The following is a 13,657-nucleotide window of genomic DNA, read 5'->3' as shown; positions in this document are numbered from 1 at the left end:
GTTAGTCCAGTCTACTATATGTTTACTTGGTGTATGTCACACCTACACATCGTGTAAACAAGTCATTAATGTAACACAAATAAATAACCAAACACATATAAAAGTACGTCAAATGTGGATTTACTTAATGAAGCTGTTGGTAAACAATTCTACATGTACTTGAACTCTTATGTTTTGTTTTGAACAGTTTTAACAGTACCACAACGTAGATGATATGATCGGAAGAAAAGACATCTTCGTCAGACCAAGGAAACACACAAAGTGGAGTCGATGAATTCTGAAAAATGAAATTAATTTACTTACAAAAAGAGATTAACAACGGCAAACAAAATGTGAAAGTCGACTGGCGCTGAAAAAAGTTTAAATACCCTGTTGACCAGTGTATTTTGATTACATAATCATCAGAAATAAAGATGCCAAGATTGTTTTAATTGTTTTGCGTGCATTATAATTGTTAAATGTTCCTTTTTAACAGTATCTTAACGTACTTTGACAGCGATTAACATAATAGTTAAGATGTCTTTGTGACTAACGTAATAAATCAAGATGTACCGACGTTAAATGATTTATAGGTATATGTTGGCTTTGGAAGTATTTTAGGATTTCCAATAACCAATGTATAAGGTTTACCCGTGTAATCAATTTTCCCGTCGCCATCTTTGTCGGCATCCATGAAAAATATGTCTATTTCGTCGTCCGTGATATCAGAGTTGTATTGTAGAGCTGCACGTAGTTCGTCTGTTGACAGAAATCCGTCGCCATCCTTGTCCAACTTTTCAAAGGCCTTCTGTAGGGCCTGTTTCTCCTGATCTATCGAGGAGTAACTCTGTGACATCATGGAGGTGTATTCCGTACGGTTGATGTAGCCATCACCTACAAACAACAACAACAACAACAACAGCAACCAGCCAACAATAATGCAGTTGAATGGTCATCGTGATGTGTCTGGCTGTCCAGAAAATGCTGATATAAAGACGATCATAGAGTAATGAATCGTCTATCACAGACTACCTTTATATAAAGGGGACAATGTTGTGTTACTACTGTATAAGGTAAACACTAAAACGTGAGTCCCTAGGTTTGTAACATAGTTTCTCAACATTGTTTTCAAACACAACTTGGTTTCATATGAAATAAAATAAACTTATGTGTTAGTTGTAACTGCATCACTTCTGTGAAATGAAAGAGTAGATCGTGTTTCATGAGTTTTGACTCATCATATGTTAAAGTATAATCAAAGAACAGTGTAGTTTAATGTCACGTGATGCGTCTATCAAGATTCTTTAAGTAAGAGACTAGATTAAAAGTACAATAACTACATAAAACTAAATGCTAATAACATAAAATGGATATGACATAAACAGGCAAGTTTCCTAATTGTCATTGAAGAAACGCAGGAACCTAAAGATTTTCTGCAAAGGGTATTGCATTATTTAAAGAATTTGACAAATGTATGTATCCCTATGGAGACTGTTCAGAGCTTGGTAAACTATATAATAATAATAATTATAATAATAATTCAAAGTTCTTATATACCGCTTTATCACAACCTAGTTCGTAGGTCGTCTAAAAGCGGTTAACAAATTATTATCCGTGATTATAGGGCCTTTATAACCAGTCAATATCTATTTCAGCTTCCTTTGGAGCATACAGACAGTGCTGCAATTTCGGCGCTCACAGCTAGCATTCAACAATTCTAGTACTGCCCAACCACGTACTCATTTACAGCTGATCATGAGTAGACTGGAACAAGTGGAGTAAAGTATCTTGCTCAAAGATACAACGTAGTGCGGTGACGTTAACCCTTCGGTCACGAGCCCGGCGTCATACCACTAGACTGCCCAGCCTCCTATGACCCATCTACCGGTAACATTGCGATATTTAGAAGAGGCCATGAGGTAAGGAAACAAATAAAAAGAAACTTAACGACCAGGGAAGATGTGTGTTGCTCTTCTTGCTGGCAGTATGGTATTTAACAAATCTATTATAAAACCGAGAATTACTCCCCCTAAAAAACAAAGACAGACAATAGCTTTTGCTTTAATTTCCTTTGGTGAATTTCAAATCTTTGCAAAATATGTTTGAAGTACGTTTATTAAGAAGTCATTTCATAAATCAGTTTGTCTGCTCAAATTTCATCCTTGACCCTGCTATATCAGAGTTCAGATTATAGTTACCTCCTACAATATATGATGCAAGCTGCTCTGCTTTTCAACACGGTGAGCGACCCGACAACAATCTTTACAATGCTACTGACATATTATAACTTAACGAAATGGTCCTTGTGAATCGAGAAGCGTACACATCGTAACATCGTGGTCAGAGTACACCATTTGTACCAGGACCAACATCGTAACATCGTGGTCTGAGTACATCATTTGTACCGGTCTGAGTACATTATTTGTACCAGGACCAACATCGTGGTCTGAGTACATCATTTGTACCAGGACCAACATCGTATCATCGTGGTCTGAGTACATTATTTGTACCAGGACCAACATCGTGGTCTGAGTACATCATTTGTACCAGGACCAACATCGTAACATCGTGGTCTGAGTACATCATTTGAACCAGGACCAACGTCGTAACATCGTGGTCTGAGGACATCATTTGTACCAGGACCAACGTCGTAACATCGGTCGTAACATCGTGGTCTGAGTACATCATTTGCACCAGGACCAGTAACATCGTGGTCTGAGTACATCATTTGTACCGGTCTGAGTACATTATTTGTACCAGGACCAACATCGTGGCCTGAGTACATCATTTGTACCAGGACCAACATCGCAACATCGTGGTCTGAGTACATCATTTGTACCAGGGCGAACATCGTAACATCGTGGTCTGAGTACATCATTTGAACCAGGACCAACGTCGTAACATCGTGGTCTGAGTACATCATTTGTACCAGGTCCAACGTCGTAACATCGTGGTCTGAGTACATCATGTGTACCAGGACCAACGTCGTAACATCGTTGTCTGAGTACATCATTTGTACCAGGCCCAACATCGTATCATCGTGGTCTGAGTACATTATTTGTACTAGGACCAACATCGTGGTCTGAGTACATCATTTGTACCAGGGCCAACATAGTAACATCGTTGTCTGAGTACATCATTTGTACCAGGCCCAACATCGTATCATCGTGGTCTGAGTACATTATTTGTACTAGGACCAACATCGTGGTCTGAGTACATCATTTGTACCAGGGCCAACGTCATAACATCGTGGTCTGAGTACATCATTTGTACCAGGGCGAACATCGTAACATCGTGGTCTGAGTACATCATTTGAACCAGGACCAACGTCGTAACATCGTGGTCTGAGTACATCATTTGCACCAGGACTAACATCGTAACATCGTGGTCTGAGTACATCATTTGCACCAGGACCAACATCGTAACATCGTGGTCTTAGTACATCATTTGTACCAGGACCAACGTCGTAACATCGTGGTCTGAGAACATCATTTGCACCAGGACTAACATCGTAACATCGTGGTCTTAGTACATCATTTGCACCAGGACCAACATCGTAACATCGTGGTCTGAGTACATCATTTGTACCGGGACCAACCCAACAAAATGACTTCAAGATATAAATCGTCTTACCATCTGAGTCGGCCATTTTGATCATGACATCTGCGTCCTCTGCCGTGGGGTTGAGACCTAGAAGGGAGGCAGCCTTGACCATTTCCTGTTTGGATATTCGCCCATCTCTGTCTGTATCAATCAACTCAAACGTGTCCTCTATTTCTGTAAATGGAAACCAAAATCAAAATTTTAGCCAAACAACAAAATCTTCCGTCTATGTTATCTCCATCTGTATATTTATTAGGACAAAAATGATTCTTCCATCTCGATACGAAATGACGTCAAATGTACTCAACGTCGATACGAAAAGATAATAGCAGGAGCAACGGAAGCAACGACAAAGAACGGAAAACATCATGAATCAATCACTATAAGAGGCTGGAGGTGAATCCAGGTGCTCTGACAGACGATGAAGCGATTGTACATCATCGAATCATGCGATATTGGTACATATAAATTAATTCTGAATTTATGAATTACCAGATCAGTTTTATCTGTCTAGAGGACTTCATTTCAAAATGATTTCTTTAAACGTTCCGGTGAATATGGAGTGTCGATAAACGGTCCGGTAAATATGGAGTGTCGATAAACGGTCCGGTAAATATGGAGTGTCGATAAACGTTCCGGTAAATATGGAGTGTCGATAAGCGTTCCGGTAAATATGGAGTGTCGATAAGCGTTCCGGTAAATATGGAGTGTCGATAAGCGTTCCGGTAAATATGGAGTGTCGATAAGCGCTAAAAGATTTTTTTCTTACAATTTCACAAATACTGTATTGATGTAATGATTATATAAACTGTCTGGAAAAGTAAAATCGGTGTTTGTTTGACGATCTAAAATGACAGAAACACTGTATTGGATGGTTTATTATATGTTTTTAGGAAACACAAACAAGAGCACTGGATCTTTTTCAAAAAGAAACCAGTAAAAATTGTGTACGAATCATATTAATAACGCTGTATTTAGTTAAGTCGGGAATTAATCAGAGCTTATTTGTTATAATGAGTGTTTATCTGGGATAAGTACTTAGGATTGTTGACTTGAAAGTAGTCAGAATTAATAATTGAATGTTTCCTGTTAGCCGCACTGTTAATAGGGATTAATGGGTTTAGGTACCCACACACTAATTGCCCACTGGTGTCGCCGGAATTTGCCCACTTGTGGCGCCGGAGTATTAATATATCTAGCTTTGTGTGCTTATTAAAACGAAAACAAAAACAAATAAAATTATTTCGTATTGAATCAAATTCGAAATATAGAACTTATAATGTAGTTTATATCATGTACTTATTATTTTGAATTCCAGAAATTGAATGTTTAAGTTTTTATTTGAACAATTATCGTATTATAAATGACAAAAATGTAACCTTATTCTGGCGACAAACTAACGGAGATCTAAACTGAGTACCTTGTGTACTGGTAAAGGCTTAAAGCTCATGTTTAGGGTAAAACGATTTGTTGTCGTAACGGCTTTCCCTAATTACAATTAAGACTCAATTTCAAGTCCTTTATTACGTTGGGTTTTGCGTAACATCGATTTAAACAGTGCGTTACATTACATAGTGTATATTTATAAATATTTATGTTAAAAATACATACCAAAACAACAACAAAATGTTTATAAAACATACCAAAACAACAACAAAATGTTTATAAAGTATTAATAACCAAACATTCATTTCAATTATATCTAGTTTGATTAATCTCTATCAAATCAAATATACTGGACTAAACAAAATACATTTGTACATAAAACACCTCCTCGGTCCCAGATTTTCACCTGCCTACGACCGAAGGTGTAAACATATAAATACGTTTATGAAGATTATCAAGTTTGTACATATAATCAAACATATGAAAGCATTTAACGGAAATTTGTTTACGTGAAAATTTCAGGTAGACATTCTTACAGTACTCGTTGCATAGGACAGACGGCCATACATCTCTGTGATTTATGTACTGAATACACAGCCTGTCAGCCAAACATTTAGCCACAGTAATGGTGACATTGTCAGCATAAACTCTCCCCTCCTCCTCTATATCAGTATAACTAAATCCGCCTGGTAGTACTTTATAATTCACTTAAGAAACCATTTATACAGATCTTTGTATCTGGCTATCTTTACGTTGCTGCCTTGCTGTCCACACGATGTGAATTTGACATAAACATAAGACAGCTTGATCACTATTGCTAACTTCCAACATTGATACTTTACGCCTAGTTTACATAGCGGATAAAACGGTAGATTTGTTTGGATGTTGGCGTAAATGCATGAATTTTCCGATCTTGGTAGGAGTGAATAATTTTTGAACCGAATTCTTTCCGGCTTGTTTTTTTTAAGGTCTCCACAATAAAAGTGATCCTGGAACAAGGTTCCTAAATTTAAACTTGACTGAAGACTAACAATATCGGGGAGCAAGCCTAGCTTGACAGTTTCTTCGGCCATGGATTCACACTTGAGCTTTCAAATCGTTTTCCATATGTGTTTTGAATCTCCTCTATTCAGACGATTCCAAGACAGCAATAAACATTCGTTCACATATGCACGACAGACCTAATGAAGAACTTGTAACACATGGAAATGGCCATATTCGAGTCCTTAATATCTTCTTGCGAATTTAATTAATTTTATTTTTCAATATTTGTTCATGTTGCCGACCAAAGAACTTACGGTTCCATCAAATTCCTGGTATACAGAAAACAACATTCACACAGACCAGTTCCTCAACTTCAATTCACACCATCGAAATTGAAAAGCGACACATCAAACAGGCCCCAATAACATGTGGATACCCCTAGTGGTCGCTAAGGAGAAAAACAAATAGAAAATAAAAACAATGCACATGGCCCAAAGAAACAAAAAAGTACAAACGCAGAGAGAACAACTTCCGGCTTGGTCACTATTCCACACATAAAACGGGTGTCTGAAGCACTTTCAAGTGTGCTGCGCAAACATCACATCAGCACGCCAATGCGACCACACAACATCGTCAAGTAACGTTTAGTTCATCCGAAAGACAAATGGCTGAAGGAAGACAACGCAGGGCTGGTTTACCAAATCCAATGCCACGGCTGCAGCCTTACATACATCGGGAAAACTGGCCGGACATTGAGGACACGCCTTAAAGACCATCAGAAAGACGTTGAATCCATGAAACAGCAAGTCTACACTAGAAAGGAAAACATAGGAGAAACAATACAATAAATCAGCCATTACAGACCATACTTACACACACAACCACATCATAGACTGAACCAACTCGAAAGTGCTTGGAAAAGGAGGACAACTGGAAAGTCAGGGGAAAAAAGAATCCATCGGGGTTAGGAGGGAAGGGGATTCGATGAATAGAGACGAAGGGGGCCAGCAGCTGATTCAACTTTATGACCCCATTTTACCATCCAATAAGGGATGGAATGGGTAAACATGCCGTCCCAATCACCTCCTGCAGTATAAGAGTGCTATTGGGCGAAATGTATCTATGATTTTGACAGCTGACTTTACTGATTCGGCACACTGTGGCTTAGTGAGTTGTTTTTAGCGGTTTAGAGTCAAGACATCGGTCATTTACACTCTTTGCTTGACAAAGGAAACAGACGTTTTCGAAAGCTCGCAAACTACGTTTTCAATTCCTGTTTCTATTAAAAACAAATGTAGCCATTATCGTATAGTATATACGTCTCTGGTTGTGTTAGGTTTAACCTCCTGTTAACAGCTGACGTCACTGAAGGACGTGCCTCCTACTGAGTAACGTACGCGTGCATGTTTGTTTGTGTGATGGAGGCAGGGTGTGTTGGTGTGCTTGCCTCCTTGTGATAGTGCGGATCTGATGCCGACTTTATAGTGCTAACTCACTGAAAGACCATGCCGAAGGCACCCAGCACAGCATTCCACCCGGTCACATTATACTGACAACGGGTAAACCTGTTGTTGCCATTACCCTAAATGTTGAACATTACGCAGGGATCAACAACTACCATTTTTAAGGACTTTGGTATGTCCCGGTCTGGGGACAGAACCCATTGCTTTCCTAACCAGGGCGAACGCTCAACATTCAAGCCAAAAGACAGGTATTGCCAAGCAAGACGCTAGGAAATAAAAGGTATTTAGAAGTAGAAAAAAAGATAAAGATCCCAAATATTGAAATGAGTGCAGCAGATTTATTTTGGTCGCTTTTGTGTCCCCAAATAGACGACGCCAAAGCAAATCCCCAATTCTGCCGGGGGTTCCCTCATTAGTCGCCTCCTACAATACATGCAGTGGGTACCAGCAGGTGTATTCTTTTCCTGATCCCCGACCTGCAGTGGTTTCTCAATAATATACCATGCCGAAGGTACACAGGAAAGTTTTCGACCAAGTCCCATTATATTAACAACGGATGAACCAGTTGTTGCCATTACTATAAATGCTGAACGCTAAGCAGGGAATAACAACTACCATTTGAAGTACTTTGGTCCCGACCTAGGGACAGAATTCATTACCTTCCTCACCTTGGCGAACGCTTAACATTAAAGGCCAGCAGTGAGGTATTGCCAAGCAAGGCACAAGGAAACAAAAGGTTGTTAGGAAGCAGAGAGAAAAAATGAAGACCACATCATATGTTACAATGGGGTAGCAGATCAATCGTCGTTTCTTCCGCGTCCCCTAACCAGAAGACACAGAAGAAATCTCCCGGCTTTGATAGGCAAGGTCCCCACATTAGTCACCTTTCACGACATACAATGGGATATACTCTAATTATAATAACATTACCCGGTGTTTACATTTATGTAAAAATGGAACCCGCGATTTTTGAAGTTGCTGCGAAAATCTTTAATTGTCAACTACAAAAACAAAATGAGGAAAGAAGGAATATAAACTTATAACTGAAATGACAAAAACACTTGTTTCAAATGTATGCAGTAATGTTTATACTTAACTAAAGCTGATTCGTCCTCGTGTTCACAGCAAATTGTGGGACAGGAAAATGACAATGAATTTTAAACTTATAGCTCTGCTTTTAAACAAAAAACAAATGAAGTATTCAAGAAATCAAAACTACGAGTATTTTATCTATAAAATTGGAATGAAATTACTATATTTCCTTTAACTTTTTTTTTATATTTTTTTTTTATTTTAACAATTGAAATATCACTAAATAAATTTTTAACTCAACCATGTTATTGAAGCATGATACATTTGGATTTAGAATATTTTAGAATGATTTAGAATGATCCCGCTATTTTACACTTAGTTAACTGTACCCTAACATACATGTACATTACATAAGTGATTTAGAATGATCCCGCTATTTTACACTTAGTTAATTATAACTGTAGCCTAACATACATGTACATTACATAAGTGATTTAGAATGATCCCGCTATTTTACACTTAGTTAACTGTACCCTAACATACATGTACATTATATAAATGCTTTAGAATGATCCCGCTATTTTACACTTGGTTAACTGTATCCTAACATACATGTACATTACATAAATGTGTTTTATAAGTAAGCTCTATTGTATTATAATGTATGAAACACGTGACGCATATAGCGACTGGGGATTATAACGCTTAATTGATCAAGGATAAGTATGTAAGCTTAAATGTTCTATAACTGGATTATCTGTTAGGCGTTTTCTTTTGTTTTACACCGAGTTATTCCCCCTTGTAGCCTCGATGTCAGAAGAGATTTATTGTGGCAACCAACTCACTCCCACTGTGGCTTTCTGGTATATATGTGCACTCAACTTTGATTCATCAGAAGTATGATGCAAAGAAAGTATATTATATTTCTGACGTTACGAAGCAAGGTTCCGTGTTATTTTCGATCTGAATTTTTCAGGATTTGACTTAAAGCTAAATAATAATGTAACAAGAAAGAGAGAAGTGTATTTCAACCGGGGATCGAACCCGCGATCCCTAGGTTCCTTGTCGGGCGCTCTTCCACTGAGCTTCAGGGAAATACCCTCTAGCTCGAAGCTAGAAGCCGTTTTAATCATATGTACAATTGAAATCTGCCACACTACTCTCCCCTTCTTAAATGTGTTCACCTTCGAACACCATAACCCAGGTACTAACACCTTGTCACCACAGGGAGGGCCACGGACACCATTTGTAACAGGAAAGAGAATAGTGTGCTTCCACTTGGAATCGAACCCACCATCCCTAGGTTCCTAGTCGGTCGGTCTACCACTGAGATAAAGGGAAATACCCTCTAGCAGAAGGCGCCCTTAATACTATGCATCGTTAAAATCGGCCCCACTACGTTACTCTTCACGTTGTAGCACAGGGATTCGAGAATTTGTTACAGCTTATGTTTGGACCTAAACTAAGGTGTCCAGGGCAATTTTACATGGTTTAGGGGATGAGATCAAATTTCGTTAAAACTGCCTTCCCAAATGTTAACGATGGTACCTAAAACATCTAAAACAAGTACTAATTGTAATGGGGGACCATTACAGATGTCCCCCAAACTGCCCCCCATAGTCGCAAAGATACATCAGAAAAGGACCACATTGGCATAAAACACCTTCATACTAAATTTAAGTGAAATCGAACAATATCGGCATTTCGACCAATCTGTTGTTGGTATGGCAACGAAACCTATGCAGTTGAATTTGCAGTCCCCTAATACCCCTATATACCAATTTTCATAAAAAACAAATAATGAATAAATTTCGAACAATCATAAGCCTCTGTGTGGTTGCTATATAGTTACTATGGCAACGAAATATATGCGGTTTAATTTGCAGTCCCCTAATACCCATATATACCAATTTTCAATTTTTCAACTCCGTTTCGGAAACTTAATTACTCTGAACACCTTAGTTTAGGTCAAAATATAGCTGTAACAAATTTAAAATAATTGTGGTTTTTGCATTCACTGCATGGGCGTTTATATTTACTGTTTCCCTCTTGCATTCTTGTGTATTTAATGCATTTCAGTACACTCTTTTTATCAATATATACATGACCACTTAGGAATTGAGATCGAGACGGAGAGTGGAGACAGGGACGGTTTGGGAATCTGAACTATTGTGTCAGGGAGGGGGTGGTATACAAAGATATAGGTAGCCTGACGTACAATCCAGTAGGGTGTAAGGTTGGTATGTGATGTGTAATAAAAGGGTGCTTGTCAGTAGATCTATCCTGTAAGCTGCGAACTGTATAGCAGAAGGTAGTCGGAGTTATTTCCCCTTTTGTATATAATCTCAGGTTTAATAGATATATAGTCTGGTAGGTAACCTAATCATTTTCTCGTCCAATCGGGGAAGCGAATCATGGACGTGTCTTGGTGAACGGCAAGTGCGTTATCCACTGTGCCAACCGACAATAAATACCTCATTAAGTCGAAAAAAAATTGATAACACAAGTATTAAAGATGATTAAATTGACGCGCAACTGTTTTCGTTTGCGACAGTCACTCAGACATTGATTGTGGTGGCTCCTGTGGACTGCCGACTTCTCTAGAGAAGCTCTGAATCAGGGAAAAATGACCAGGGAAACTCGAGCGCGTGAGAACTACACCCGTCATGTGATCAATATCGTCCAAGCAGACACGCTGTTATATACATGGAGATGAGATGTAAAGATATAAGTAACTCTGACGCAATTGAGGAACGAGTAATTCTGTGGTTTGATCTATATCACATATTCCATGAGTAATGTAGTTAGGAAATATAAGAATAAATAAACGACGTCATGTACGAACTACTAAGTACTATAGTATGTAGTTTACGTACCTTAGGAAGACTAGATACATATTTGTTTACTATCATAAAACAACAAGCACGTTGGGTAACAACAAGCACCTGATCGGTAACAACAAGCACATGTTCGGTAACAATAAGCACCTGTTGGGTAACAATAAGCACATGTTCGGTGACAATAAGCACGTAATCGGTAACAACAAGCACATGCTGGGTACCAACAAGCACATGTTCGGTAACAACAAGCACATGCTGGGTACCAACAAGCACATGTTCGGTAACAACAAGCGACTGGTCGGTGACAATAAGCACGTCCTCGGTGACAACAAGCACCTGTTGGGTAACAACAAGCACATGTTCCATAACAACAAGCACCTGTTGGGTAACAATAAGCACATGTTCGGTGACAATAAGCACGTAATCGGTAACAACAAGCATATGCTGGGTAACAACAAGCCCCTGTGCGGTAACAACAAGCACGTGATCGGTAACAACAAGCACGATGGGTAACAACAAGCACATGCTGGTTAACAACAAGCACATGTTCGGTAACAATAAGCACCTGTTGGGTAACAATAAGCACATGTTCGGTGACAATAAGCACGTAATCGGTAACAACAAGCACGATGGGTAACAACAAGCACATGCTGGGTACCAACAAGCACATGTTCGGTAACAACAAGCGACTGGTCGGTGACAATAAGCACGTAATCGGTAACAACAAGCATATGCTGGGTAACAACAAGCACTTGTTGTGTAACATCAATGGCCTGATCTGTAGCAACAAGTACCTGTTCGGTAATAATAAGCACCTGTTTGTTAACAACAAGCACCTGTTGGGTAACAATAAGCACATGTTCGGTGACAATAAGCACGTAATCGGTAACAACAAGCATATGCTGGGTAACAACAGGCACCTGTTCGGTAACAACAATCACTTGTTGTTACCCAACAAGTGCTTGTTTTTACCAAACAGGTACTTGTTGTTACAACACATGTACTTGTTGTTACCACACAGGTACTTGTTGTTACAGATCAGGGGCTTGTTGTTACCCAGCATGTGCTTGTTGTTACCGATCAGGGGCTTGTTGTTACCCAACATGTGCTTGTTGTTAACCAACAAGTGATTGTTGGGTAACAACAAGCTCCTGATCTGTAACAACAAGCACCTAATCGGTAACAACAAGCACATGCTGGGTACCAACAAGCACATGTTCGGTAACAACAAGCACCTGTTCGGTACCAACACGCACCTGTTCGGTAACAACAATCACTTGTTGGGTAACAACAAGCACTTGTTGGGTAACAACAAGCACCTGATCGGTAACAACAAGCACCTGTTCGGTAACAAGCACCTGTTCGGTAACAAGAAGCACCTGAACGGTTAGAACAGGTACTTGTTGTTACAGGTCAGGTGCTTGTTGTTACCCAACAATCACTTGTTGGGTAACAACAAGCTCCTGTTCGGTAACAACAAACAACTCTTCGGTGACAACAAGCACCTGTTGGGTAACAATAAGCACATGTTCGGTGACAATAAGCACCTGTTCGGTAACAACACGCACCTGTTCGGTAACAACAAGCACGTGATCGGTAACAACAAGCACATGCTGGGTAACAACAAGCACCTGCTCGGTAAAAACAAGCACCTGTTCGGTAACAAGAAGCACCTGAACGGTTAGAACAAGCACATTTTGGGTAACACCAAGGACCTGTTCGGTAACAACAAGCACCTGTTCGGTAACAACAAGCACCTGTTCGGTAAAAACAAGCACCTGTTCGGTAACAACAAGCACATGTTCGGTAACAACAAGCACCTGTTGGGTAACAACAAGCTCCTGTTCGGTAACAACAAACAACTCTTCGGTGACAACAAGCACCTGATCCGTAACAACAAGCACGTGATCGGTAACAACAAGCACATGCTGGGTAACAACAAGCACATGTTCGGTAACAACAAGCACCTGTTGGGTAACAATAAGCTCATGTTTGGTGACAATAAGCACCTGTTGGGTAACAATAAGCATATGTTCGGTGACAATAAGCACCTGTTCAGTAACAACAAGCACATGTTCGGTGAAAATAAGCACATGTTGGGTAACAGCAAGCACCTGTTCGGTGACAATAAGCACGTGATCGGTACCAACAAGAACCTGTTCGGTAAAAGCAAGTACCTGATCTGTAACAACAAGCACCTGATCTGTAACAACAAGCACCTGATCTGTTACAACAAGTATATGATATGTAACAATAAGCACCTGATCTGTATCAACAAGCACCGGATATGTAACAATAAGCACCTGATCTGTATCAACAAGCACCTGATTGGTAACAACAAGCACCTGTTGGGTAACAACAAGCACCTGT

General features: G+C 39.4%; 1 protein-coding gene across 1 annotated transcript; it reads right to left on the bottom strand.

Annotated features, from left to right (window-relative positions):
* Positions 1-109: 109 nt before the first annotated feature.
* On the bottom strand, positions 110-5,032 carry LOC110457038 (calmodulin-like). Its single transcript, XM_021508134.1, has 4 exons — positions 4,984-5,032; positions 3,613-3,756; positions 631-873; positions 110-277 (listed from the first exon to the last, which is right to left on the bottom strand). The coding sequence occupies exons 1-4, from the start codon at positions 5,030-5,032 to the stop codon at positions 240-242; spliced, it is 474 nt and encodes a 157-aa protein (XP_021363809.1). The 3' UTR covers positions 110-239.
* Positions 5,033-13,657: the final 8,625 nt, after the last annotated feature.

This window comes from Mizuhopecten yessoensis, unplaced genomic scaffold, assembly GCF_002113885.1.
Source record: "Mizuhopecten yessoensis strain PY_sf001 unplaced genomic scaffold, ASM211388v2 scaffold1067, whole genome shotgun sequence".
Lineage (NCBI taxonomy): Eukaryota > Metazoa > Mollusca > Bivalvia > Pectinida > Pectinidae > Mizuhopecten > Mizuhopecten yessoensis.
The sequence above is the reverse complement of the archived record's forward strand: the minus strand, read 5'-3'. Positions and strand labels throughout refer to the sequence as shown.

Bases quoted from the DNA above. Each gene is read 5' to 3' on its own strand.
- LOC110457038 (XM_021508134.1), bottom strand. From the start codon at position 5,032: ATGAGCTTTAAGCCTTTACCAGTACACAAGGTACTCAGTTTAGATCTC. The intron at 3,757-4,983 runs GTTAGTTTGTCG...TTCCATTTACAG, and splicing joins GGTACTCAGTTTAGATCTCC to AAATAGAGGACACGTTTGAG. The intron at 874-3,612 runs GTAAGACGATTT...TGTTGTTTGTAG, and splicing joins CAAAATGGCCGACTCAGATG to GTGATGGCTACATCAACCGT.